General features: G+C 49.7%; 1 protein-coding gene across 5 annotated transcripts in view; it reads right to left on the reverse strand.

Annotated features, from left to right (window-relative positions):
• Positions 1-520: 520 nt before the first annotated feature.
• The window catches only part of ASAP2 (ArfGAP with SH3 domain, ankyrin repeat and PH domain 2), a 198,836-nt gene continuing 171,671 nt past the window's right edge, over positions 521-27,685 (reverse strand). For 3 of the 5 annotated variants that reach the window (XM_004028808.5, XM_055377459.2, XM_019021430.4), the window contains 9 exons: positions 26,069-26,136; positions 21,514-21,627; positions 18,318-18,570; positions 15,649-15,783; positions 13,198-13,363; positions 6,817-6,866; positions 5,386-5,474; positions 4,821-4,943; positions 521-2,955 (listed from right to left, as the gene is read on the reverse strand). In XM_004028808.5, the coding sequence (XP_004028857.4) occupies positions 2,881-2,955; positions 4,821-4,943; positions 5,386-5,474; positions 6,817-6,866; positions 13,198-13,363; positions 15,649-15,783; positions 18,318-18,570; positions 21,514-21,627; positions 26,069-26,136 (1,073 nt within the window). In that variant the 3' untranslated portion in view covers positions 521-2,880. The remainder of the gene's footprint in view (positions 2,956-4,820; positions 4,944-5,385; positions 5,475-6,816; positions 6,867-13,197; positions 13,364-15,648; positions 15,784-18,317; positions 18,571-21,513; positions 21,628-26,068; positions 26,137-27,685) is intronic. The other 2 variants (XM_055377461.2, XM_055377460.2) reach the window with 1 other exon arrangement.

Below are 27,685 nucleotides of genomic sequence, written 5' to 3' on the forward strand. Positions count from 1 at the left end.
TGAAGGCCTGAGGAAGACTAGGTGTCACAGAGGTCCACTCAGTGACAAACACACACTGAAGGCCTCAGGAAGACTAGATGTCACAGACGTCCACTCAGTGACAAACACACACTGAAGGCCTGAGGAAGACTAGATGTCACAGACGTCCACTCAGTGACAAACACACCCTGAAGGCCTGAGGAAGACTGAGGACATGGGCTCAGTGGTGGCTTCCCAGTCATGGTATCACTGGCATGGACCTCTGTCCGGCAGAGGTGTGGACTGGAGACCAGGATTCATGCTGGTTTGGAACAGTGACATTGCCAACTTAAGACACACAAAGCAGATTTTCAGAAGTGTCTGGTCAAGATAACATGCTGGCCAACCACAATTCCTAGAGGAGTTAAGAGAACCTTAAAAGATCACCGCTCATGCTAAAAGTATGTAAAGGATCCCATGTACAGTATGATAGTGTACTTTTTTTAAAGGACTGTCAATATACAAAACTTTAAAGATTAAAAACATTACAAATAAAACCATGTCCATTTAAAAGTATTTTATTTTTTTCCAGTCAAATGACTAGTTAACAAGAAGAGTAAACTTATTAAACATGCTCTAATTATAAATCACTGCATTAAGGACAATGAAAATAATCAATTTCGGTTATACAATATATACAGTTGTGCTGCAACCAAAGTAATCAGGTGAATGAACTGAATATCATACATCTCAAAATAGGATCCTAAGCTGCATATTATGTTATCCACCCCTTAACAGATCAGACAGTTACTCTTAGTCTGTGTACATGTTCTTAGCCATCATCCCAGATCTGATGGAGAATGGCATGCAAAATGCCAGAATCCTGCAGCTGCAGTTCATGAAACATAAACTTTAAATATAAATAGATATCTACAATGTTTTTCTTTCTCTTAGTTGCTTTTTTAATTTGCAAGGAGCAAATAACTAAGAAAGGATATTAGCAGGGTCGTTAATATAATTTCTCCTCTGGTAAGAGTACTATTAGTTACTGCACAATAGCACCAAATTGTAGACTGGAAAAATATTTCCTAGGTATTTATGTACCAGTGAACCTGACAGATTAGTTTGGGACTGGAGTTCTAATGTTGATATGAATCAACTTTACTCCTTATATAGCTGGCATCAGGTGGTCAAAAGGCTGACTATAAAATACAGATGCAGGAGGATTGTTAAAATAGACATAAGTGCACTGTGCAAAATACATCTGTTTACTTAAATCTATGAGAAAATTAAATGAAGGGTTCAAACAGAAATTAACAATTAGTGAAAACAGATGTAGTGCTTTAAAAAAACAAAAACAAAAAACTACAGATCTAACACATTTTTACCCGGAACTTTGAAAGGCAAAAAGCGATTGCTATACAGCATCATAAAACATTCCAGTTTGTTCTGTCTTTCTTTATAACAAAAGCAAAAAGTACAATGCCAAAAAAAAAAAAAAAAAAAACAAAACACTACACAGCCTTGCATAATAAAGACAAGCTGCTTCAATCAAATGCACCATCACAACAAATGCAGTTAACAGCATCGCTGCCTCACTTTCCAAGCCTATATGCAAATTTATTCCTTTACTTTTGTTAAAAGTCCAAGTGGGTATCATATGCCTATTTATTCTCAGAGTGCCAAAATTTCCAATATTCCTACTATGAATCTTACCCTCCCAATTACTAAATAGAGGTATGACAGTCAAGTTCATTAAACTAATGAGTTTTGGTTTTATAATAGACAACCTAATCCCCTACTACCACCCCAAGTAGCTTAAGAATGATATGATGGCCTTAAACAGTAAAAACTGTGATGTTTGGGAGTATTACCTGGGACCTATATATTTCTGATATGTTCTTGATTATAAACAGATGGAAAGATTCAATTTCAAGACAGTGTGACTACCATTCCTGTTGGAGTATTATATAAATACAAGACACTAAACTGAGTAAACATTCTCCTGGGCTAGAAGGGTAGGCAGTGGTACACTCAGTAGGAAACAGCAAGTGATGTGTTAATACAGCGTGGTCTGCGCCACAGAATTCTACTGTGTACAGTTGCTTTCTGTGTGATTCACGAAGTTCAAGAAGGCAAATTCCAAAACACCTAAAGCATATAAACTAATTTAAAAGAACTGTTTTGCAATCCATCATCCTTAGTTTTTAACCAAATTCAGGAAATGCAGTTTTATATAACCTGGAACAGAATGAACTGTAGTTACTCTACGTTGTCATAAACCATCAGTAGTTTTGTTAAGTATGATTGTTCACAACAGGTTATACATACATGCAGAATATAATGATAGCTGCAACCTCACAAATTAGGGCTAGAAAGTACAATGCTAATGTGTAAATTTCCAAGTTGCTTTTTAAACACTGGGTGGATTTCAAAGGAATGTGTGTCTTTAAAGGTGAACTGATGGCATTTTATCGAGAAAGTTCAGAGCTGGGCTATGGACTTCTGAAGCAGCAGTTGACTGGCCGCCTAAAATAATAATTGTGCTAAAGGTCACCAACTCCAGAACTGGGCCAAGGAATGCAGGAAGAATTTATTCATTAATGCAAACATTTTTAGGTTTAGCTAATTCCGTAGAGGCAGGATCTTGATTATGTATAATAGTTAAAATAACTTTTCAGTTCACCTGTTGGGAAATTCAGTTTTTCCTAATAAATGCATAGCAATGTTTCATGAAAACCACAAATTATAAAAACAATTACTGATATGTAAAAATTGCCTCTGAGGTTTTAAAACAGAGCAGTGGCATTAGAGAACATGGGCTGCCATACAAACAGTTCATGAAACTGGTTATCTGGCAAGAGTTTTGGTACCAATAACGAAACAGGAACATAACTGTTAATGCTTTTGTTCAGTAGCAATTCAGTCAGCGATAAAGTGCACAAATGACACCGGGAAAGCGCCTTTGCGACCAGGATCTCCATCAATGTGGCCAATCTGAAACGGAGAAAAGTGTAGGTTGTTATTAAAATTCCAAATGTTGGTGGAAACTTTGAAGAGCATTACATAGAGCGTTTGGTGAAGAAAAGCAAGATTGGTTCAGAAGACTCTCTTCTGACAAGGAATTACTTAGGTAAAACATCCAAATGATTTTTGTCCTTTTTTCCTCACCACATTTCAAATAGCGCAGGCCTCTCCTGTGTAAGGAGCTCTTCCCAGCCATGTCCCAGATGTTCGCTCGTGGGGATGGCCACCCCCACCTGTTCCTGGGAGGCACACAGGTCGGCTGTCTGACCACTACTTCCCACTTGCCTTTTTTCAATGAATGAATGAATGAATGAATGAATGAACTGAGTGTCACAAGTCTGTGAGCTGCAACGTCACCGAAAGTGGCAAAGGTATAAGTTGGCCCCATTTCAATGAGTTAAGTACTTGTGGAAGGCTTCACTCTATCCACTTATGTTCCCTCTTGGGTAGATACATAAATTATATCCAAATATGATCTCAAAAGTATAAATGATGTAGGCAAATAAAAGGCTAAAAACAGCCAAAATATGAATGGTGGGCTTTTTGTGGAGTGGGTGGGGGGTGCTGTGGTTATGGGCAACTTCTGTTTTCTTCTTTATGCCTCTATTTTCCAGTTTTGGAAATGAGCAGGTATTTTCCACATGGCTAAGTCTGTGGTCAGGTTGGCGCCCCTTCCGGATGGTGGGTTGTGGGCAACTGTGGGAGCCCGCTGGTTCCCGAGTAGCTGGGATTACAGGTGCCTGCCACCACACCTAGCTAATTTTTTGTACTAAAAAGTAGAGAACCATGTTGGCCAGGCTGGTCTCGAACTCCTGACCTCAAGTGTTCCGCCTGCCTCGGCCTCCCAAAGTGCTGGGATTATGGGCGTGAGCCACCGCGCCCAGGCCACAGACACTTTCAATCCATTAAGGGCAAACGAGGCCACAGGAAAGACCGGTGAACCCAGCTCTACCAAATGAAGGCAGTGCTGCCTGGCCCTGAGAGCTCACAGCGCCTCTGGAGGCTGAAGACATGCAGTTTAAACACTAGCGGGAGTTCTGGGAGGGACAGTGACTAAAGACAGTGTCCAAACTCCTTGCACTCGACAAAGAAGTTCCCCTAAATCCTGTGAGTTCCCAGCTGAACTGTCTGCTCTGAGCTCAGTTGCGGAGCTGTGCCACTTGCGTCTACTGTGTGGTGGGCTCAGCCTGGGGCTTTCTGTCCGTGCCCCATTCAAGCCGGTTCATCCACCGCCCTCACTGTATGCAGCTGCCGCTTAGTGGGTGCTCACGAGATCATCTGCACCAGACTGTGTGTGTGACCTCCCTTTCATAGATGATTCCACTAATGCTTAAAGATAAAAGCAACCTGCCCCAAGCCACCAGCCCCTGAGTGGCCAAGTCTGAATTCTCAGGTGGCCGGCACTCATCTTGCTCCCACACCCTGCTGGACGCCTGGGCGGCCACAGCTTGTTTCAGGACCAGACTCAGGCCTGGGGCTCTGCGCTCTAGGTCAGCTCTTTCCAGACACCCGATTCCACTAATCCAGCAATGGGGGGTGATGACCTAGAAACTCAAGACCTCAAAATGAAGGAGTGTCATTTCAGGCCCTCATGGGTGCTGTGGAAACTGCACCCTAACAGGGGAGGAAGCCACCCTGGGGAATAATCAGGCCTGCTCAGAAGGGGATGTCCACGGAGGAAGCAACTCCTGAGGATGCTAAGGGGCAGAGGCACCAGGAACCACATCTGGACTGCTCAGGCTGAGAAAACCTCACCTGCAAGCCGGTCTCTCCAGCCAGGTTGGCAGGGACGTGGCTCAGCCCCCAGGAACCTCCCGGGCCCACCCTTGACTCACCCACCACTCCTGGTCCTCCTCCCCGTCCACGATGATCACATCCCCCTCGGAGAAGGTGAGCTCATCGGGGTTGTCAGCCACACAGTTATAGAGCGCTTTCACCCGCTTAGGCTTCAACTTGGTCTGGGTCAGGAGAGGGAACAAAGGTTAGTGTGGCTGCAGGCCTCAGCTCTCAGGGCAGAGAGCTCAAGCACCCTGCCTCCCCCGGTCTCAGGAGTCCCGTACCTAGGCCTGAGAAGCCTGCAGATGCCAAGGTGGGGCAGGTCAGTGCAGCTCAGGAGCCAGGGAGAGAAAAGGGAAGAGCTCCCCACCAAGCAGAGAGAAGGGGCCAAGGGCTGGGAAACGAAGCAGCCGGGGCAGGGTACTCTGAGTGGGCCCATCGTGGAGCTGCGGCAGGAGGGCCAAACCCACCAGCTGCCCAGATCCAAGCAATCAGGTACCAAGAAGACCCTCGCCCTGCCCCAACCAAGGGAAGAGGGGAAGACTTGCTTCCCCTGAGCCCTTGTGAAACCACCTGCAACCCCTGGCTAGAGCAGAGAGGCAGGAAAGGGGGCTCGTCACTTACTGCCTGCGACTTCCTAGGCATGGGTGCAGGGGGCTGCAGGACCATAGCATTGGACAGAGGACCCAGAGCTTCCGTTGCAGAGAGATCCACTGTAGGGCAAAAATGAAGCAACTTAAGACATCCCATCAATCATAGCCATGAGATGTAAACAATGTACAAGCCACAGGGTGTGTCTGAAAGCAGGTTTCCCCAGGTGTTCCGATCTGTTGAGGGGAAAGGGAACCTTCTGACTTGGATGCAGACCTTGGAGAGCTTGTGTGGCAGCGAGTGTCCCCCAGTGAGCCCACCATGTCAGCAGGAGGGGACAGGTGAGGGGCCCCAGGACTGAGCTGCTCAGGAGCAGGGGTCTCAGAGGCCGAGGCAGGAGGGAGGATGGCAGGAGGGAGGAGGGAGGATGGCAGGAGGGAGGAGGGAGGAAGGCAGGAGGGAGGAGGAAGGCAGGGAGGAGGGTGAGAGGAGGGGAGGGGAGGGGTGGAGAAAGGCAGGTGGTGGGGGAGGAAGGCATGAGATGGGGGAGGGAGGGGGAGAGGAGGGGAAGGGAGCAGAGGAAGGCAGGAGTGGGGGAGGAAGGAAGGAAGGAGGGAAGGAGGGGAGGAGGGGAGGAGGGCAGGAGGGGAGGGGGTCAGGAGGGGAGGAGGGCAGGAGGGGAGGGGGTCAGGAGGGCAGGAGGGCAGGGGGGAGGAGGGGAGGGGGGCAGGGAGGCAGGAGGGCATGAGGGGAGGAGGGGAGGGGGCAGGAGGGGAGGGGGGCAGGAAGGGAGGGGGCAGGAGGGGAGGGGGGCAGGAAGGGAGGGGGCAGGAGGGGAGGGGGGCAGGAAGGGAGGGGGCAGGAGGGGAGGGGGCAGGAAGGGAGGGGGCAGGAGGGGAGGGGGACAGGGGGCAGGAGGGGAGGGGGCAGGAGGGCAGGAGGGAGGGGGGCAGGAGGGAGGGGGGCAGGAGGGCAGGAGGGGAGGGGGCAGGAGGGAGGGGGACAGGAGTGGAGGGGGACAGGTGGGGAGGGGGAGGGGGACAGGAGGGGAGGGGGCAGGAAAGCAGGAGGGGAGGGGGGCAGGAGAGGAGGGGGGCAGGAGGGCAGGAGGGGAGGGGGGCAGGAGGGCAGGAGGGGAAGGGGGCAGGAGGGGAGGGGCAGGAGGGGAGGTGGGCAGGAGGGGAGGGGGGCAGGAGGGGAGGGGGCAGGAGGGGAGGGGGGCAGGAGGGCAGGAGGGGAGGGGGCAGGAGGGCAGGAGGGGAGGGGGCAGGAGGGGAGGGGGGCAGGAGGGGAGGGGGGCAGGAGGGGAGGGGGGCAGGAGGGCAGGAGGGGAGGGGGCAGGAGGGCTGTGGAATGGCAGACAGCTGGGCCCTCCCTCAGGCCTGACCACCTGGCAGGAAACATCCCCCACATTGCCCCCATGGACCAAGCAGAAACAAACTCAGTCCCAAATTAAATAATTACCAGGTCCTCTCGGTTGGCCTTTGTTGGTCAGTGGGGTGGACTTGTCAGCCCTACAAAGACAGGGAAAAAGTAGATTTACTGCTACCGGAGGGCACCTGCCCCTTTCTCATCCCCTTTTATCAGAGAAGCTTCTGAGTTCAAGCTCAGAGTGTGTGAGGTGGTTTCCTCCACTGTCACTTAGCTGTCTCTTTTTTATGGGAAAAGGAAGAATGAGAAGCCCTGAGGAAAGTGCTAAATTCAACGTTTCTGATCCTAAAACCAGGGCTTTTCCAGAGCACTCTGTCCACGTGAGCCTGCCACCGATGGCCAGGGTCTGAAGCAATGCTGGGCACTGGCCACTGGCCCCGCCCCGAGTCTGCTCAGCCCCTTCCCTGCCTTGGTCCCATCACATGAAAGGGCAGGGCTGAACCTTAACCTCAGGCCCAGATGGCTTTGCCAGGACGGGTCCGAGCACTCTGGGTCAGCGCTGTCCATGCCTCTGCCGTCCCTGCTTCTGGGAACCAATGTGGCTGACCACAGGCTCAAGCCCCATCCATGAGCCTCTGGGCCAGCACACCCCAAAGCCACAAGGTAGAAACACATGAGTGAGGAAGTAGTTCTCAGGGTTGGCAGAGAGGGGTCCCTCAGCTCGAACCTGCCACCTGGCAGCCCTGGATAAATGGGTTCTGGAGAGTCAGCATTTTCATCTGCAAAAGGTGTGACACAAGATCTGTCAACTCCAGAGCTAAGGACCAGTGCCACTGGCTTCAGCTCCCCAGTGGATCTCCTGGACCTAGCATAAAGCCAGGCACAGGACGGGGGCTGGAGAAGCAGAAGAGGAAGACCAGGGAGGAAGGGAAGGGGAAGGCAAGGATGGGATTCTTTCCACTGAACGCTCCCGTCTGTCGACACTCCCTTCGCTGCTCGGAATGAACCCTGTCTGGCCTCGATGCTTGCAGTCCCAGAATGAAGGGAGAGAAAACATCACATGGGTTTTGCTCATACTCTGAAGGAACTGAAAAGGAACTTTGTTTTATTCCATAAAACAAAGACCCCTCCCATTTGACCAGTCTAGCCATTTGTTTTCCATCTGTGTCTCTGGGTGTAAATGTCTCTGCAGACATCATTAGACTGACCTGGCTGACCCCCCTGGCTGGCAGTCATCCCTAACTACAGAACACTCGCAGGGAAGGCCTGATCCTCTGAGACAGCAGTGAGCAGACTTTTTCTTTAAAGAGGCAGATAGTAAACTTTTTAGGCTTTGTGAATTTTTTTTTTTTTTTTGAGATGGAGTCTCGCACTGCCACCCGGGTTAGAGTGCAGTGGCACGATCTTGGCTCACTGCAACCTCTGCCACCCGGGTTCAAGCAATTCGCCTGCCTCAGCCCCCCAAGTAGCTGGAATTACAGGTGTGCACCACCACGCACAGCAAATTTTTTCTATTTTCAGTAGAGACGGGGTTTCACCATGTTGGCCAGGCTGGTCTCAAACTCCTGACCTCAGGTGATCCGCCCACCTCGGCCTCCCAAAGTGCTGGATTACACGCGTGAGCCACTGTGCCTGGCCTTTGTGTTTGTTTTTTGAGTCAGGGTCCTGCCCTATTACCCAAGCTCGAGTGCAGTGAGGCAATCAGTTCACCGCAGCCTCAGAACTCCTGGGGTCAAGTGATCCTCCCGCTTCAGCCTCCTGAGTAGTTGGGACTACAGGTGCACGCCACCATGCTTGGCTAACTTCCAAAATTTTTTGTAAAGACATGGTCTCACTATGTTTTCCAGGCTGGTCTCGAACTCCTAGTCTCAAGCAATCCTCCTGCCTCCGCCTCCCAAAGCTCTGGGATTATAGGTGTGAGCCACTGCACCCAGCTGGCTTTGTGGATTCTAGCATCTCTGTTTCAAGTATTCAACTCTGCCACTGTGGTGTGAAAGCAGCCCCAGACGGCAGAAAAAAACAGGTGTGGCTAATGTTCCAATAATATTTTCTGAGTGCTGAAGTGAATCTCACACAATTTTCATGTGCCACAAAATATCCTTTTGAGGCCGGGCGCAGTGGCTCATGCCTGTAATCCCAGCACTTTGGGAGGCCGAGGCGGGCGGATCATGAGGTCAGGAGATCGAGACCATCCTGGCTAACATGCTGAAACCTCGTCTCTACTAAAAATACAAAAAATTAGCCGGGTGTGGTGGCGGGCGCCTGTAGTCCCAGCTACTCAGGAGGCTGAGGCAGGAGAATGGCGTGAACCCGGGAGGCAGAGCTTGCAATGAGCAGAGATCGAGCCACTGCACTCCAGCCTGGGCAACAGAGCGAGACTCCGTCTCAAAAAAAAAAAAAAATATATATATATATATCCTTTTGATTTTTTTTTCCAACCAATTACAAATATAAAAGCCATTCTTAGTTCTTAGCTCACGGCCCTAAAAAACAGGCAGCAGGCTGGATGTGGCCTGTGAGCCATAGTTTGCTGACTCCTACCCTAAGAGAACAGGTGTGAAAATTCACATTTATCCCAGAGACAAAATCACCGGTGGTGGGGAAGGGATAGCATCCTTCACAAGGAGGACGCACCAGTGTATTCCTTTACAGTCAGAACTCCACTGGGCGCTGACGACATGACTCCGTCCATCCTTGTCTGTCCCGGGTAGCCCTAACCTCACTTGCCCTGCTTCCCTTTTTCCTGCCAGTCAGATGTGAAACCAGGTAAAATTGTGTTCCAGAGGAAACCTGTCCAGCTCCCGCCAGCTAGAACGCTTCTGAGAACAAGGAACCTGCACCTCACAGCTGACAACCACGGTTCTCAGAGTCCCAATAACTGCTGGGAGCTGATGGCTCCTTAGCCAGGACTTCAACACATGATTTGTTTCTCTCGAAAAACAGCAGCATGGAAAGCGTAAATCCCAGGGAGTCATAAGGGAAGGCAGAAGAGAGCCCAGAAGCCAAGAGAAGCATGGCCTGTGGCCACTTTGGTGTAGAGGCAGAAATAATTAGCACTGGAAAGCCCATTTATTACAGCATAATTCAGTAGCTGTTTAAGACTAGGAGGGCACAGATATGCATATTTTTTTATTTTTTTGAGACGGAGTCTGGCTCTGTTGCCCAGGCTGGAGTGCAGTGGTGTGATCTTGGCTCACTGCAACCCCCACCTCCTGGGTTCAAGTGATTCTCCTGCCTCTGCCTCCCGAGTAGCTGGGATTACAGGTGTGTGCCATCATGCCCGGCTAATTTTTGTAATTTTAGTAGAGATAGGGTTTTGCCATGTTGGCCATGCAGGTCTTGAACTCTTGGCTTCAAGCGATCCACCCACCTTGGCCTCCCAAAGTGCTGGGATTGTAGGTGTGAGCCACGGCGCCCAGCCCTGCATGTTATATTTTAGAAAGTTATCTTGCAAAGTAGCATTTAAAAAGTTTTGGGAGTCTTCTGGTTAAAATGGCAGATTTAAGTACATTTACTTCCATTTCTTTCCAAGGAAAAGGATTTTTAAAAATTAAACCTAAAAGAGGTGAGGCGCGGTGCCTCATGCCTGTAATCCCAGCACTTTGAAAGGCCAAGGTGGGAGGACTGCTTGAGCCCAAGAGTTCGAGACCAGCCTGGGCAACATAAGGAGACCCCCCACCTCTACAAAATATAAAAATAAATTAACCGGGCATGGTGGTGCGTGCCTGTGGTCCCAGCTATGCGGAGGCTGAGGTGAGAGGATCACCTGAGCCCAGGAGGTCGAGGCTGCGGTGAACCGTGATCACACCACTGTACTCCAGCCTGGGCAACAGAGTGAAAGATAAATCACAGTCAACCTAGTTGATCTCAGGAATGGAATCCCACTCCAGCAGTGAGGAAGGCCCTGAAATGCTCCTATCTGTAGTCCTGAAGTGTCCTCAGAAGGCTCAGGACCCTCTGGAAGGGGTGAAAGGCAAGGTAGTATGCAGAAGAATTAGCCAAAAATCTGTCTGAGGAGCTCCTGAACCCCTGGAATCTCGCCCCAGCTCTGAGTAGCCTTAGCCGCTGCCCTGCCCAACCTACTAAGGACAGGAAGCTTCTATCCTTGGAGAGGACAAAACGGACGGTGTCTGGATGGGGGATACCAGGTGCAGCTATTGGGAATATCTTGAAAAACAGAGGGACTAAGTAAAAGTTTAACTTTATTTCTCTACTCCTAAAAAACTTCAGGGATGGGCTGGGCACAGTGGCTCAAGCCTGTAATCCCAGCACTTTGGGAGGCCGACGAGGGCAGATCATGAGGTCAGGAGATCGAGACCATCCTGGCTAACCCGGTGAAACCCCATCTCTACTAAAAATATAAAAAATTGGCCAGGCGTGGTGGCGGGCACCTGTAGTCCCAGCTACTTGGGAGGCTGAGGCAGGAGAATGGTGTGAACCGGGGAAGCGGAACTTGCAGTGAGCCAAGATCGTGCCACCGCACTCCAGCCTGGGCGACAGAGCGAGACTCCATCTCAAAAAAAAAAAAAAAACGAAAAAAAAACACAAGAAAAACAAAACAAAACAAAACAAACAAAAACACAGTAGTGCAGGGATTACAGATGTGGGCCATGGTGCCTAGTCTCCAAATTCTTTATTTTTTTATTTTTGAGATGGAGTTTCGTTCTTGTTGCCCAGGCTGGAGTGCAATGACGTGATCTCGGCTCCCTGCAACCTCTGCCTCCTGGGTTCAAGGGATTCTCCTGCCTCAGCCTCCTGAGTAGCTGGGATTACAGGTGCGTGCCACCATGCCCAGCTAATTTTTTTTGTATTTTTAGTAGAGATGGGGTTTTGCCATGTTGGCCAGGCTGGTCTCAAACTCTGGACCTCAGGTGATCCGCCCACCTTGGTCTCCCAAAGTGCTGGGATTACAGGCGTGAGCCACGGCGCCTGGCCCCAAATTCTTTATTGAGAGGTGGAACTGATGACTTCCTTGTGCCACTCCACAGTCCTCTCTGCCCCGACTGTGTCTGAGCTTGTAACTGAGCAGTGACGTATGGCGGAAGTCATTCTGTGCCAGCTTCCAGGGCCAGGCCTCTCTCTGGGGACCTGTCCGTGGACCCAGCCACCGTGATATGAGGAAGCCCATGCCAGGGACATGTAGGTGTTCTGGTCACAGCCCAGCTGAGGCTCTGGCTGACAGGCAGCATCAGCTACCACAGGGGGGGTGAAGAGGCTCTGACCGTAACCCCCAGCCAATGAGTCACCTCCTGTGTCCAACCACCCCCAGGCTTCGAGTCCTTTCAGCGAAGGCTCCAGATACTGTGGAGCAAAGACAAAGACCCCACAGTACCATCCAAATTCCTGACAATCTGTCAGCAGAATAAACTGGCTGTGCCTCATGTCTGTCAGTTTGGTGTGGTTTGTTACTAGAACAACTGAAATCAGAGATGTCAATGTGAACTCATGGATTTCAATACAGAAATATACGGAATAGAGAGATAAGTGGTGTATGTATGTATCCATGTACATGTGTGTATATTTCCAAGTTCTAACAGCTCAGAGGGCCTGTGTGGGAGCAGTGACTCTCCACCTAGCTCCCAGAACTTGGCCTCTAAATATCATTTCCACTAAAAGGAACCATTTCCCACCATAAAGATCCAGATTAAGAGCCACGAACTGGGGCCTGGTGCAGTGGCTCACGCCTGTAATCCCAGCACTTTGGGAGGCCGAGGCAGGTGGATCACGAGGTCAGGAGATCGAGACCATCCTGGCTAACACGGCGAAACCCCGTCTCTACTAGAAATACAAAAAATTAGCCAGGCGTGGTGGGAGGCACCTGTAGTCCCAGCTACTCGGGAGGCTCAGGCAGGAGAATGGCAAGAATCCTGGAGGCAGAGCTTGCAGTGAGCCGAGATCACGCCACTGCACTCCAGCCTGGGTGACAGAGCTAGACTCAGTCTCAAAAAAAAAAAAAAAAAAAAAAAAAAGCTACGAACTGGACCCATCTGCAACAAGTGGCATTATTTGGACAAACAGCTAAGCTTGACCTGGGTCTAAGGATTGGGTGGTGTTTCTACATCCGTGTTAATTTCCTGATTTTGCAGGGGCTATTGTGTGATGTAGGACAATGTCCTTGTTTGTGGGAAATCCATGCCTCACACCACAGAGGGTCTATGTGTTCAAAACAACCTTGGGAAAATAGAAAACAGAGACCACCTGGGGGGTGAGCAGCAAACAGAACCCAGAAGCCTTGTGTGTTGAGGACACTTTGTCTGAATTCATTCTGTGGACTTAAAATGTACATTTGTAAGACATTTTTACAGTCTAAAAATCCTCCAGTTATTTTTAAGACCCTTCAGCCCCGATGAATTAGTTATGTGGCACCCACGCTGAAGTAGGAGCCCGGGGATTGCAAACATTCCTGCAGAGCCCTGGGCAGGTGAGGTCAGAGGGCAGGAGCATGGATGGCAGAGCTGGCTGGGGGTGGCTTACCCCGGCGCAGGCTTCTTCTGCGGGAGGCGGCTGGGCGGCTGTGGGGGCAGAGGTGGGGGCCTGCTCTGTGAGATCCCAGGCGGGGCAGGCTTGCTCGGCTGGCTCAAGGCTTCCATTACGCTGGGCGTCTTGGCAACGGGAGGGGGCGGCGTGGGGGTCAGGGGATCTGCGGAGGAAAGGGAGAGACGTGCAGAGGGTCAGCCGCGAGGCTTTCCACTCAGGCCTCCTCACTGGAGGCTTTTCTGAGAAGGGCTTCAGTTTTTTATTGTTATTTCCTAAGGAAAAACCTGCTGCTATTTCCTTGCCAGTTTTCAGAAAACTATTCACAGGGAGGAAGCAGGGAGTCCTTTCCAAACTAATAAGGAAGCTGGGAGCCTAAAGTTAGGATGACAATTTTTCTATCAGCCTGTAAGTGAGTATTTTCTCAGCTAGAACTCCCTGGGGGAAAGCCAGCAGTTTCCTGCTCTCCACTCAAAGACCCAACAGCAGGAGGCCGGGGCCCTCAGCTCTGCCCGGCGAAGCAGGGCCTGCTTTGCACATCGACTGACCTGTGGCCAAAGGGATGAGGCCCTACCGACTTCATCGGCCTGCTGGGCAGGGTGGATCTGAGGAGAGATGGGAGCTACTAACTTAGTAACGGCTCCTCAGTCTCCGGAGTGGGTGGGTGAAGAGCTTTATTAGTGTCTACGTTTTACAGACGAGGAGGCTGAGGCCCACGGAGGGGAAGAGCTCTCATCAAGGGTGGCAGAGCTGGTAAGACCTGGAGGGAGGCTGTGAGTCCAAGTCTCCTTCCTCTGTCTCTCCTCCCCTGATGGGCATTAAGCCCTCTCTAAATGTCAGGCTTATCATACTGGGCCTCAGGATGGGTAACAATAAGGCGCTGGGTTTCCCTCTGCCAGGAAAAGCCAGGAAGAATGAGGCCTTCAGCTAAACAAAGAGGAAACTGGCGTGGGGAAAAATGAAGGGATCCAGCTTATGATCTTTCTTTTTATCATTATTGTTTCCTTTTTCCAATTTAAAGGAAAACTCAAAAGGCTGACTCTAGCACACAAATGCAGCCCCTGGACCACCAGACGGAGAAGCAGGAAAGTGGTTCTGGCCTTTGGTGTGTTCGCCTTGGAAACCTCTGAAGACCCTCCCAGACCCACTGCTCCCGGCTCTGCTGCTGGCATGTGCACACATGGCACTGACTCTAGCTGGGGCTGGGCTGCTTTTAATTTTAACTTACTCTAAGGAAGTCACGAGCACCTCGGCTCAAGAATTCTCATGCTCTGGAAGCAATGAAGCCCAGAGATGCTGGACTCCCCGCTCCAGGGCTGCTGCAGCAGGAGACGGGGCAGCAACCAGGGCTCGCTTCTCTGATCCAGTGAAAAAAGACACTTTAGTTCTGTACACTGGAGAAAAACTTCTTCCTAAAAACCTCCTCCTGCTTCTTTCCCCAAGGTTTTCAGGACTTTCAACCACATGTTGATATGAAAGAAAACATGCCAGGCTGGGCGTGGTGGCCCACACCTGTAATCCCAGCACTTTGGGAGGACAAGGCGGGTGGATCACTTGAGCCCAGGAATTCGAGCCCGGGCAACATAGCAAAACCCTGTCTCTACAAAAAATACGCTTGCACCAATAATCCCAGCTACTCAGGAGGCTAAGGCAGGAGGATCCCTTGAGCCCAGGAGTTGGAGGCTGCAGTGAGCCATGATTGTGCCACTGCACTCCAGCCTGGGGGACAAAGAGAGACCCTGTCTTGAAAAGAAAAACAAGGCTGGGCACCATGGATCATGCCTGTAATCCCAGAACTCTGGGAGGCTGAGGCAGGTGGATCACCTGAGGTCAGGAGTTCGAGACCAGGCTGGCCAACATGGTGAAACCCCATCTCTACTAAAAATACAAAAAAAAAAAAAAAATAGCTGGGCATGGTGGCAGGCTCCTGTAATCCCAGCTACCTGGGAGGCTGAGGCAGGACAATCTCTTGAACCCGGGAGGCGGAGGTTGCAGCAAGCCAAGATTGTGCCATTGCATCCAGCCTGGGCGATGGAGTGAGACTCTATCTCAAAAAAAAAAGAAAAGAAAAAGAAAAAGAAAAGAAAAACAAAAAGCCAGATTCTAATCCAAGTGACTGTCCCAAAATATTGAAAATCACCAAATGGCTAGAGGAAAAAGAAACCCTGGGGTACTGTGTAAAGGAGGAAATGTTGCTGAAATGCTTTGGAAGACAGAGGAAGGGAGTGAGGGAGCTACTTGGTGGTGCAGTGTGGGGACAGGCAGGGGTTTGCAGCTGTGACGAAGGAGGCTGGGGGAGCTGGGAGCCCTGCACAAGAGCCACAGGGAGCCATACAACACGGGGCACTTGGCACGTGTCTGTGCCGGCAGCTGTGTGGCTCCAGAGAGCACCCCCCGCCATCCAGATCTACAAAGCCCACGGGCAAGAAAGGAAAAAGGAAAAAAACGTACTGGTAGATGTCACGCGAAGAGGGGGCAGCGGTGGATGGACAGCTGGCGGATCTGACGAAGATCGCTGCCGGCTTCCACCGTCCACACTTACAGAGTTTGTCTTCCACAGGGTGTTAGCAGAGGAGGCTGTCTGAACTGAACCCACACGCATGCACACAGACGCATGCACGCACACATACACGTGTACACACGAACAAAAACAGAAACAGAACACTGCGTTATTGATCCTCCCCCTTATGAAATGGTCAGTATGACCCTTCTACCTAGAACCCTCAGCACTTTTACTCCTGTCTCCGGCATGTGGAAGACAGACACTGATACTCGCTAAACCGAAGAGGCTTCAAGGACTATTCTCAGCAGGTTTTCTCAATCCATGAAATTTAAAATTCCTGAGTTTATTTCTCAAATATCAGTATCATTTGAAGAAGGAAATAAACAGTCACAATGTTCTCTTGCGAACACTGCACTTGGAGCTTCTGGAACTTCTGCTCCTCTCCACCATCCCACCGAGTCTTTCCCATGGGCTGTGGGAGTCACCACCATGTGAAGAGGAACACCGTGTGCCCAGCTGGCACAGGTGGGGGGCAGAGTGCAAATCAGACACTAGAGGAGGGGCTCTCTCTCCCTCCCTCCCGCAAACATATTTCTGGCTGGAAGCAGACACAGATGACACCAATCAGGTTCAGGTGACCCACAAGAGATGGCATTTTCCAGGTCACAAGCCCTTCTTCTGCCTCACAAACCTCCAAGCTCAGGTGCACAGGGCCCAGGTGCTAGGTGTGACCCCATGTTGGAGGCTGTGCATGGCCTGTAGGGCAAAGGCTAGGCCTAGAAATGGGCCAGGCCACCGGGTGCAGAGGAAGCCTTCGAGCTCCTCCCCTGGGGAGCCAGGTCTGCCCCAAATGCAAGGCTGACACTGTCAACTCCATTTGCTATTTATTTGCATGTGAGAATTCCATCCAAGACCACATGTGGGCTACACAGAGAATGGTGGAGATGGCAGGTAAGGGGTATGACCTACATCACTGGAAGAAGAAATGATGCTAGGGACAGGAACGGCAAAAAGAAAAAGGAAAAAAAATCAAAACCCTTGAATTCCAAGACTTCGGGAAACCAGGAGATTAAGAGTTTACCCCTCCATGACCCAGTGGAACAAAATAAAATCTTTCCTCCCATGACACACACAGCCAGCAAAAGCCACTGCTGGGAAGGAGGATGATCAAAATCATCTTGATTGTGGGCCGTAGAAAATTGATGCCTGCCTGCAGGATCTGGGAGAGGCGGGGAGAAAGCCGCACCCCCCCCTGGGCCCTGACCAGCCAGCCTGGGGGTTTGACAGGGAGGAGATGCGACTGTGTGGCTTCATCTTGTAGCTGCCTTCCGTGCTCAGGGACGTCCTCATCAAGCCAGGGATGGACGCGGTCTGGGATGTGGGATGTGTGGGGACAGCAAGCAGCTGGCTTCTGGGCCTGCCTGGGGGAAGGTCTGCTCTCAGCAGGTTTGTTCTTGGGGGTATGACTCAGTGACTCACATGACAGGTTCATTGTCACTTCTCTGGGCCTCCCTGAATGACAGGGGCAGAGCCGTGTGAGGGTCTGTGAGACACCCAGGACGGCAGGGAAGATGGGCCCAGCCGCGCAGCCGAGTGTACGTGCAGCACAAAGCTGCAGCCGTCTGCTCAGCCCTGGGCCAGGTCTCCTGGCCTCAGCCACCCTCACGCACCGACCCAGCCTGCCCAGCTAGCAGCTACCACATAAGGACAGTTTGGGATGTATTTGGGGACGTGGGCTCCACTCCATCAGCGGCTCACAGCGGCCACAATGCCTGGATACATGCTCTGTGCAGACTCTTGTCCTTCCTGGGCCCCCCTCCCCGCATCGAAGTCTCAGCAGCCCCCTTCATGTGGGAAACGCTCTGAAGGCCACGGCCACGGCCACGACTGGAGCTCAGCCCAGAGCTGAGTGGGTCACTCGCCGGACCTGCCTTCAAGGAGCACCGTAGCCAGCTGCTCTTCAGGAATGAACAAATTACTTAACTTTTGAGAGCTTTGGTTTGCGTATTTCTAAAAACAGAAAGTGTCACCTGTTGAGTCAAACCCTCCAGGTTACAGCTGAGGTAAGAAAAGCATGCTTTTTGCCCTAGGACTCTGGTAGGCCCACAGGGCTGGTTTTGTATTTTACAATTAGGCTGAGCATTGTTCCCCAAATTAGTATCATTTTATCTTTTATGGGGATCATGGGTAAGAAGTAATCGCAGGGGCCATGAGCTGGACCAGATGAAGGCAGAAGAGAAATAAAAAGGAAGAACGAAGGCCTGGGAAGGAGTGGAGAAAGGTAAACAGAAGGGTGCAGAGGGGAGACCTGCAGGAGTGTGTCTTTCGGCCCAGCCCCGGGAGCCCAGGTGGCCACCTCAGGCTGCCCTGGGGGAGTTCCCACGTTACCCAAGCCAGGCAGATGCCACAACTCTGCCCAGAATAAGGTCAAATCAGGAGACTCTACCACCATCTGGCCTGATAAGAATGATGGAATCCCTTTAGGAAGCAAACAGAAAATAACTACAAAACAGAAGAGCCCAAAGGTCACTGAGTTGGAGGTAGGGCAGCTGCAAACTTCCCAAACCACAAAACAAGACCCTCTATATATTCACAGGGATGACTGACAGCTTCATACCTTTGCCAACATTCCGTGGAGGAAGCGGGGGGGCGCTGGTGGTGCTGGGGGCTGCAGGCTGGGCGGGAGGTGGGCTGCCACTCAGGAGGGCTCCATAAGTCTCATTCTGCAAGATGCTGGGCATGAAAGCCCTCTGCTTGTCCTTGGCAAAGTTTGCAGCATCTCTGGCCAAAGATACAGCGTTAGACTGAAGCTGGTTGGAGCCCAGCTGGTAGAAACTGATGGGCCGGTCTTCCCGCCGGTTGGGACTGGGCTGCAGGAGAACATCGGGGCAGAGGCGTGTGAGACAAATATGAACTGCTCCTGGTGATAACATTCAACACAGGGGTGAAAACCTCACTGACACCAACTCTGCTGGGCCTGGTACCATTTGAGCTCTCAACTATTGCCTGAGAGCTACAAGTTGCGTGAGAGCTGCAAGAGTGAAAATTCACTCCTCCTTGTGTCTCGTGAAGGAAACACACACTGATATGGTTTGGCTTTGTGTCCCCACCCAAATCTCATCTCGAATTGTAATCTTCACTTGTCGAGGGAAGGTGGTGACTGGATCACGGCAGCGGTTCCCCCCTGCTGTTCTTGGGATAGTGAGTTCTCACAAGACCTAATGGTTTTATAAGGCAGTTTTCCCTGCTCTCGCTTGCTCTCTCTCCTGCCACCCTGTGAAGAGGTGCCTGCTTTCCCTTCTGCCATGACTGTATGTTTCTCAGCCATGTGGAGGTGTGAGTGAATTAGACCTCTTTCTTTTATAAACTACCCAGTCTCAGGTATTTCTTTATAGCAGTGTAAGAACTGACTAGTACACACACACATACCAAAAAAGCTGTTAATTACAGGTTAAAATTCTCCATTCTGTGATGGATTTAAAATATAAGCTATTTATCTTATTAGCCGAAGTTATCTCAACCTAAGTCAGCATTTTCCCTGAAGTTCCCCTTCCTAAACATGCCTTCTTATGCTACCCCACAGGGTGGCCAGCTCTGGCCAGCCCGCTGCACTCAATCTCCAACAGCTATATGGCTCATTCAGCAGAGATCAATGTTTTCCTCCCATATGAACAGGAGCTCCTGAGATTCCTCCAAGTTAGGGTTAAAAACAGTGGCCTATGGGCTGCCACCTGTTTTTTGTCAGTAAAGTTTTATTGGAACATAGCCATGTCCTGTCATTTAGATACTGTCTAAGGCTGCTTTTGAGCCATCCTGGCAGAGCTGAGTAATTGTTAACATGGACTGTGACACTTTAGGCCCATAGAGCTTAAAATATTTACTATCTGGCCCTTTAAGAGTTTAGCCACCCCTACTCCCCCTGAAGGTCATGTGTTTTTTTTTGTTTTTGTTTTTTTTTCGAGACAAAGTCTCTGTTGCCCAGGCGGGAGTGCAGTGGCGCAATCCCAGCTCACTGCAAGCTCCGCCTCCCGGGCTCACGCCATTCTCCTGCCTCAGCCTCCTGAGTAGCTGGGACGGGCACCCCACCACCACCAAGCCCGGCTAATTTTTTTGTATTTTTTAGTAGAGACGGGGTTTCACCGTGTTAGCCAAGATGGTCTCAATCTCCTGACCTCGTGATCCGCCCGCCTCAGCCTCCCAAAGTGCTGGGATTACAGGCGTGAGCCCCCGCGCCCGGCCGGTCATGTGCTTTCTTGGAAGTGAATGCATGGAATGATGACTCAGGTAACGTAGACCTAACTTCTATTTCAAACGCCAGCTTCATTAAACTAGGTATGATTGTGAGCAAATGACTCAACCTTGCTGACCACATTCTTATCTGTTCACTGGATATGACGAGTGCTTTTCTAGCACAATGCCAGGTGCTTAGCAGGTGCTCAGTATGAACTGTGGCAGCCCTGCCTCTCCCTCACAGGACCACCAACCCTTTCTAGGTTCTGGACAAACCAATGGTTCAAACCCAGCTCAGGTATGCAGAACTAAGCACCCAGTGGTTCTTCACACATATTTCTAAATTGCAAAGCCCACGGCTGCTGTCTGCTGAGAATCAGGTGAGCAGCGTGGATGAGTCTTAGGACTCCACACCAGCCCCTGCTCTTGTGCTTTTCCTTGGACTATGCAAGCTGCTTCATCACTGCTCATCAAATGGGAATGTGGCATCTGACTGCTTGATGAAGAGGCAGGCTGGGGCAGATTGCTTCCAACTTTTTTTTTTAAGGCAGGTTAAGTATGAAATCAGTCAACTCTTCTCACTTTGACAGTGTTTTGTAGCTAACTCAGTGAAGTAATTTCTTATTCTGTATTCTAAGAAGCAGTAAGTACGGATGTTAACTCCATGAGCAGACAGTCCAACAGGTTTCAGAAATGCCATGTGGTTACCTACTGACCTATCCATCCATCTAATTAGATATCCTCAATACACATCAGAACATTAATGCATTACAGGAAAAAAAAAAAAAAAAGCCAAACCATGAAAATGTGTTTAAAGTGGCATTTGCCACTAATTCAGCACAGAGCACATTCCAGACATGCCTCGAAGCACCATGCTGAAGGACAGATGGAAGCGGGTCGCAGCTAGGAGTCAGGAGTCAGGGCTTTGGGTCACACAGCCTAAGTCTGACTCTCAGCTCCAAGTCCTGCGTGAAGGCAGCAACCTTCCTGGGGCTCACCCCTGTGTGTGAAGCAGTGAGTATGGTCAGAAGGGAGCTGGAGGAGGAGGCAAGAGCCTTCGTGCAGTCCCAAGCCTGCCTCTAAATAGCCGCTTCACTTTGGCCAAGTCAACTTTTCTCTTGAGGCTTCAATATCCCAAACTGATAAAGGAAGGGGTTGGACCCAATGAGCTCTAAAGGCCGTCTGATGATTTCAGTGGATGTTTTTATAAGATCAACCAGGAGAATGTGATCACCTAGACTGGGGGAAATCTGGCTCTTTATGACATGACTCCATAGCAAGAGACCTTCCTCTAAATCCTCTGGAATCAACCCCCCCGCCACACACACCTTTCCTTTGTAGCAAAAGGCTGCCTATAAGTACATAATTAGCCGTTCCTTTAAATTAATGGGTGCAGGAGCTGGGAGACAGGAGATGGTAGTGGGAAGGGTAAAACCAAGAGCCTACTGAGATCAATGAAAGCAAAAAGTAAGCTACATTTTCATTTCTATAAAACAGCTTTCTGCCTTAATTACAGATTAGGACCCGCACTGTTCTGGATGAAGCTGATCAAAACTCTTAATGGTTAGCAACCTGGCACAGACCTGCAATTTCTCATCCATGTCGTCATCACTTTCATCCAGGTCTTCGTGGAGTAGTCGCCATTCATATTCAACGTGAACGTGAGAATTAAATCTTCCAGATAAGGCTTGGGTCAGCTGAGAGAACAGAGGGATGGTCAGTGCTGTTGCTCATACACTCGGCCATGCATCTGGACCCACTGAGGTGTGCAGGCAGGAGGCCTTGCCTTCTAGTCCAAGGCAAATGCATGGAAATCTCTGGGTCTCAGGTGAAGCCCCCACCCCTCTGCCTAATTCACAGGGTAATCTTGAAACTCAAAGCTGGTATGTCCCAGCAAAGGCTTTGTAAACTGTATTAGTTTTCATCCACAGTTCCCGGCTCGTAACTCTCAAATCCCTTGTTACAGTCTTCGGTTATAACATGGGGCGTTAAGGCCTCAGGAGACAGAATCTCTCTGAACTTCTCCTTCCCCGAGGCAGGACTCTTATCTTCCCCCACTTTTCTGACTGTGGGTCTTAAGGCCCTCCCCAGAGAGGGTCTCACCCTATACCCTGGGGGAAGAGATGCTGACATCAAGAAGCTTCCATAAAAATCAAAGAGGACTAGTTCTCGAGCTTCAAGATGGCAAACCACACAGAGGGTCCTGGAGGGTGGCACCCAGGAAGGGCATGGAACCCCCGCGTCCCTTCCCCCACACCTTGCCCTACGCACCTCTCTATCTGTATGCTTTGCAATATCCTTTATAATAAACCAGTAAACACAAGTGTCTCCCTGAGTTCTATGAGCCACTCCAGCAAATTATTCAAACCCAAAGAGGAGGCTGTGGGAACCCCAACTTGAAGCCGGTTGGTCAGAAGTTCTGGAGGTTGATTTGTGACTGGTGTCTGGGGTGGGAGACAGTCTTGGGGACTGAGCCCCCAGCCTGTGGGATCTGACACTACCTCCAAGTAGATAGTGTCTAATTGAACTGGAGGACAGCCAGCTGGTGTCTGCTGCTTGTGAAACCGCCTTTGCAAGAACATGGTAGTGATAAAAGTCTAGCATGGCTGACTCCATCTTGCTTCTGGCCTCACAGGCTGGCTGTCCTCCCTTATTCCTGGGCACAGGCCAAGCTAACCATGGGAAGAATTTAGTTTGTGGTGTAAGTTTGAATCAAGGATGGTAATAGTCCCTCCCTAAAACTGACTCTGTTCTTTTTTTTAATTAATTTATTGTTTTTATTATACTTTAAGTTCTAGGGTACATGTGCACAACGTGCAGGTTTGTTACATACGTACACATGTGCCATGTTGGTGTGCTGCACCCATTAACTCATCATTTACATTAAGTATATCTCCTGATGCTATCCCTCCCCCCTCTCCCCACCCCATGACAGGCCCCAGTTTGTGATGTTCCCCGCCCTGTGTCCAAGTGTTCTCACTGTTCAGTTCCCACCTATGAGTGAGAACATGCGGTGTTTGGTTTTCTGTCCTTGCAATAATTTGCTCAGAATGATGGTTTCCAGTTTCATTCATGTCCCTACAAAGGACATGAACTCATCCTTTTTTATGGCTGCACAGTATTGCATGGTGTATATGTGCCACATTTTCTTAATCCAGTCTATCATTGACAGACATTTGGGTTGGTTCCAAGTCTCTCTGCTATTGTGAATAGTGCTGCAATAAACATATGTGTGCATGTGAAAACTGACTCTGTTCTTGTTAGGGAACTTGAAAGTGCCTTTGGAAGACTAATGAAAGGCCTCAAGATTAGGATTATGGGAGGGGTCTGAATTCTGCTAAAATGTAGGTACAGCTTGCCTCTCTATTAATGTAATTGTTTACCATCCAGTGGAGTGGCTCACACCTGAAATCCCAGCATTTTGGGAAGCTGAGGCAGGAGGACTGCTTGAGCCAGGAGTTTGAGACCAGCCCAGGCAACATAGCGAGACCCCATCACTACAAAAAATTTAAAAACTTATTTAGCCAGGCGTGGTGGCATGCATCTGTAGTCTCAGCTACTCGGGAGGCTGAGGTGAGAGGATCGCTTGAGCTCAGGAGTTTGAGGCTGTCCACAAGCGCGCCATTGCACTCCAACCTGGGCAACAGAGAGACACTGTCTTTTTTTAAAAAAACCTGTTTACTGCACCAGAGGCCACGATACTTGTGACTTCCCCAATTGATCCTATAGATAACATATCCTAAGACTGATCTTTTGAGATATTTTTTCAGACTTTTGCATCCTGGTGACCAACTGACTCCACTGAACCTGACTCATGACTCAACCAGTCCCGTGGCCCCCCCGAAATGATATGCAGTGGACAAGGGCTGTTTCTCACACTCTTACGATTTCACTCCCAACCAATCAGCAGCACCCATTTCCTAGCCCTCTTGCCCATCCAACTATCCTTGAAAAACCCTAACCTCTGAGCCTTTGCGGGGACACAGTTGAGTAATAATTCCTGTTCTCCCACCGCTCAGCCAGCTTGCCATAATTAAACTCTTTCTCTACTGCAATCACACTGTCTCATGAATTGGGTTTAATCTATGCAGCAGGCAAGAAGAACCTGTCAGGCGACTACACTTGGTGTACGGGGTCGGGGGAGAACCCCACACCTTTGGTCACAGCAGTCTGCTTCTGTATTGCTTGTTGTGACAACAGCGTAACCGTACAGAAAAAACAGGGCTAGAGAGTTTTCCCCAAAACAACAGGCAAAGGATATTTGAGATCTAAAGGATGCTGATCAGCCTGCAAGTATCCATACTCCATTTGGGAGAAAGCTCAACCCCAGGAGAATGAATGTGCTCATTCACTGTGAACCCAGCCTTTTCAACCAGGATGAGAGAATTAAACGCTGTACAAAATGATCTGTGTGGCTGTTTTCTCAGTTCTCTCAAGGAAGGTAGATAGCTAGTTCCGTTCTACATGTGCAGAAAAGAAGTTAATTCATTACACACTATGGGTGTCTTAGGACCTCAGGGCTTAATTTCCCCCATAACCAGATAGTAGCTACATGACCCTGGCCAAGTCACTTAACTCTCCTATGCCTGTTTCCTCATCTGTAAAACGAGGACAACAGCAGAAACTATGTCATAAGGTAGTTATGAAGATTAAATGAGATAGGTCAGGTGTGGTGGCTCACACCTATAATCCCAGCACTTTGGGAGGCCAAGACTGGTGGATTGCTTGAGGTCAGGAGTTCAAGACCAGCCTGACCAACATGGTGAAACCCCGTCTCTATTAAAAATATAAAAATTAGCTGGGCGTGGTGGCAGGTGCCTGTAATCCGAGTTACTCAGGAGGCTGAGGCAGAAGAATTGTTTAAACCTGGGAGGCGGAGGTTGCAGTGAACAAAGATCATGTCACTGCACTCCAGCCTGGCTGACAGAGTAAGACTCCATCTCAAAAAAAAAAAAAAAAAAAAAAGATTAAATGAGCTAGTGGATGTACAGTGCTTAGAAAGAGGACCTGTTACTTATCTTACACTTGTATAGCATTTATTATTAATAGTTCTTTTTTTTCTCCCCCAGGCTGGTGCGCATTGGCATAATCATGGCTCACTGTAGTCTTGAACTCCTAAGCTCAAGTCCATTCTCCCACCTCAACTTCCCCAGTAGCTGGGACTGCAGGTGTGTGCCACTACACCCAGCTAATTCGAAACGTTTTTGTGGAGATGGCGTGTTGCTCTGTTGCCCAGGCTGGAGTGCAGTGACACCATTATGGCTCACTGTAGCTTTGAACTCCTGGTCTCAAAGTGATCCTCCTACCTTAGCCTCCTGGGTAACTGGGGCTACAGACATGCTCCACCATGCATTGCTAATTTTTAAATCATTTGCAGAGACAGAGTCTCACTATGTTGCCAGGCTGATCTCGAATTCCTGGCCTCAAGCCATCATCCCCTGCCTCAGCCTCCCAAAGCTTTGGGATTACAAGGCTTGAGTCACTGTGCCTGGCCTTAATCTATTTACTGAGCACTGTGTGTCAACTGCTTTACAGCATTTGATAATAATTCTCACAACAACCTTATATACTGGTATAACTGACTGCACTTTAGAAATAAGGAAACAGCCTGAGAGAGTTTCCTTCCCAAGCCAAGTTGGGGAGCCCCCGGCAAGGCCAGGACTGCCTGGCCTGGTGGGCTCTTTCTACTGTCTACATTGTCTTTTCTTCCAGAACAGGAAAAGATGGTATTGAGCAACCCACATGATCTGGGGCTGAGGAACAAAGAAAGGAGGTTGGCCTTGATGTCCTGCAAAGTAGCAAGTAAACAGCTTATGGAGGCCAGAGAGCAGGCCCTTGTGGTGGCCTCGGGCCTCTGTTCCAGTTGTCCCACCACACCAGTGATGTTACCAACACGGCCAACCAGCAAACACTGACTCACACCCCAAGTCTCACTACGAGGGGGTGGGTCCCCCTAGATTTCCCTGTAGACTCCCTAGCATGCTTTCTCCAAGGCAGGCTGATTCTGGGCTCATCCCATCAGAAACACTGAGCTCTGCTCAGGACACTAGTTCACAGCAAACCCTGCCCAAGGAGGACAGGCTTGGCTCCCTGTCCCGTGACAGGTGCCCCACCCCGTCCTTGTGGCGGGAGACTCACCAGCTCCTCACAGTGCTCGTGCTTGAGGCGCCTGGCAATGTCCAGCGGAGTCTCTCCTGACTCGTTTGCTAAAAGTCAAGGGCGAGCAAAGGAGGCGTTAAGGCAAAACCCAGCAAAGGCCTGACATCCAGGACAATTTTTAAAAGGAACAGAAAGGCAGCACTAAATTAAATTGGGCCTGGTTAATGAAATCCACAGTGAGTTTGACCTAGTCGAGGCTGAATGTATCTTGTAATTGTATAGAACTGCAGCTAAATACAGAAGGTAAAACTTTAAAAGATGAAGTTTGAACTAATCAAGAAACTAAAACTGGCCAGGCGCAGTGGCTCACGCCTGTAATCCCAGCACTTTGGGAGGCAGAGGTGGGCGGATCATTTGAGGTCAGGAGTTCGAGACCAGCCTGGCCAACATGGTGAAACCCTGTCTCTACTAAAAATATAAAGATTAGCCAGGCATGGTGGCACATGTGGTCCCAGCTACTCACGAGGCTGAGGCAGAAGAATTGCTTGAACCTGGGAGGCAGAGGTTGCAGTGAGCCGAGATTGTGCCACTGCACTCTAGCCTTGGTGAAAGAGCGAGACTCTGCCTCAAAAAAAACAAAAACAAAAACTAAAACTGTGGAAGCAGCCACCTAATTAAAATCCACATCCAAACTGTAACTCGTTGAATAAAGTGATTCATCATAAACCTCTAACAAAAAGCACTGCTCACCTATTTCCATGCACTGCAATATAACAAACTTTTAAACCTTCTCTCAAGCAGTCTATAACCCTGAAAGTATATACTTTATTTTTATTTTTATTTTTGAGATGGAGTCTTGCTCTGTTGCCAGGCTGGAGTGCAATGGTGCAATCTCAGCTCACTGCAACCTCCGCCTCCTGGGTTCAAGTGATTCTCCTGCCTCAGCCTCCCAAGTAGCTGGGCCTACAGGCGTGCGCCACCATACCCGGCTAATTTTTGTATTTTTAGTAGAGACAGGGTTTCACCATGTTGGCCAGATGGTCTTGATCTCTTGACCTCGTGAGCCACTGCACCCGGCCTATACTTTCTTCTAAATAAGCCTCAGTCAATGAGGTCTGATTATTAGTTTTTTAATGATAAGCACGGCTCTCAGGCAGATGTGTGTCTTTTTTCTATTCTTTCCTCTTTATTTAAAAGTCCTTCAAAAATACTTCCTCCTGAGGGGACAACAGCTGGATGCCCTCAACGCACAACTGTGCCTTGGCTGTTGGCATGTCGGGGTCCTCGAGAGAGGGAGGGACCGGGGCCAAGTAACAACCAGGGCCCTTCATGGAGGAAGCAGTGGTGCAAATGAAAGGAGAGGGCAGTAAACAGCATCTCCCCCTGTAATCCGTCTAAACCCAGAGCCAAGAAAGGGGCCAAGTGTGGCCTCAGGTGGGGGTAAGTGGGCTCAGGGTGTGTGAACAGGTCAAAATTCCCCAACCTTGTCCAAATTCACCTGGCATCCGTGAGAGCTGCAAGACCCACCCTTTGCTTGTCTTATGATCTGTAAAATGCCTGTAAACGCGCCCAAAGTCTAAGTAACAGATGGTGAATGCGGCCTCGTGGAACAGGCAGGGAGAGGCTCTTTCTCATTAGCGGTAGGTTCTCCTTCTC

This window comes from Gorilla gorilla, chromosome 12 (genome assembly GCF_029281585.2).
Source record: "Gorilla gorilla gorilla isolate KB3781 chromosome 12, NHGRI_mGorGor1-v2.1_pri, whole genome shotgun sequence".
Classification (NCBI taxonomy): Eukaryota; Metazoa; Chordata; class Mammalia; order Primates; family Hominidae; genus Gorilla; species Gorilla gorilla.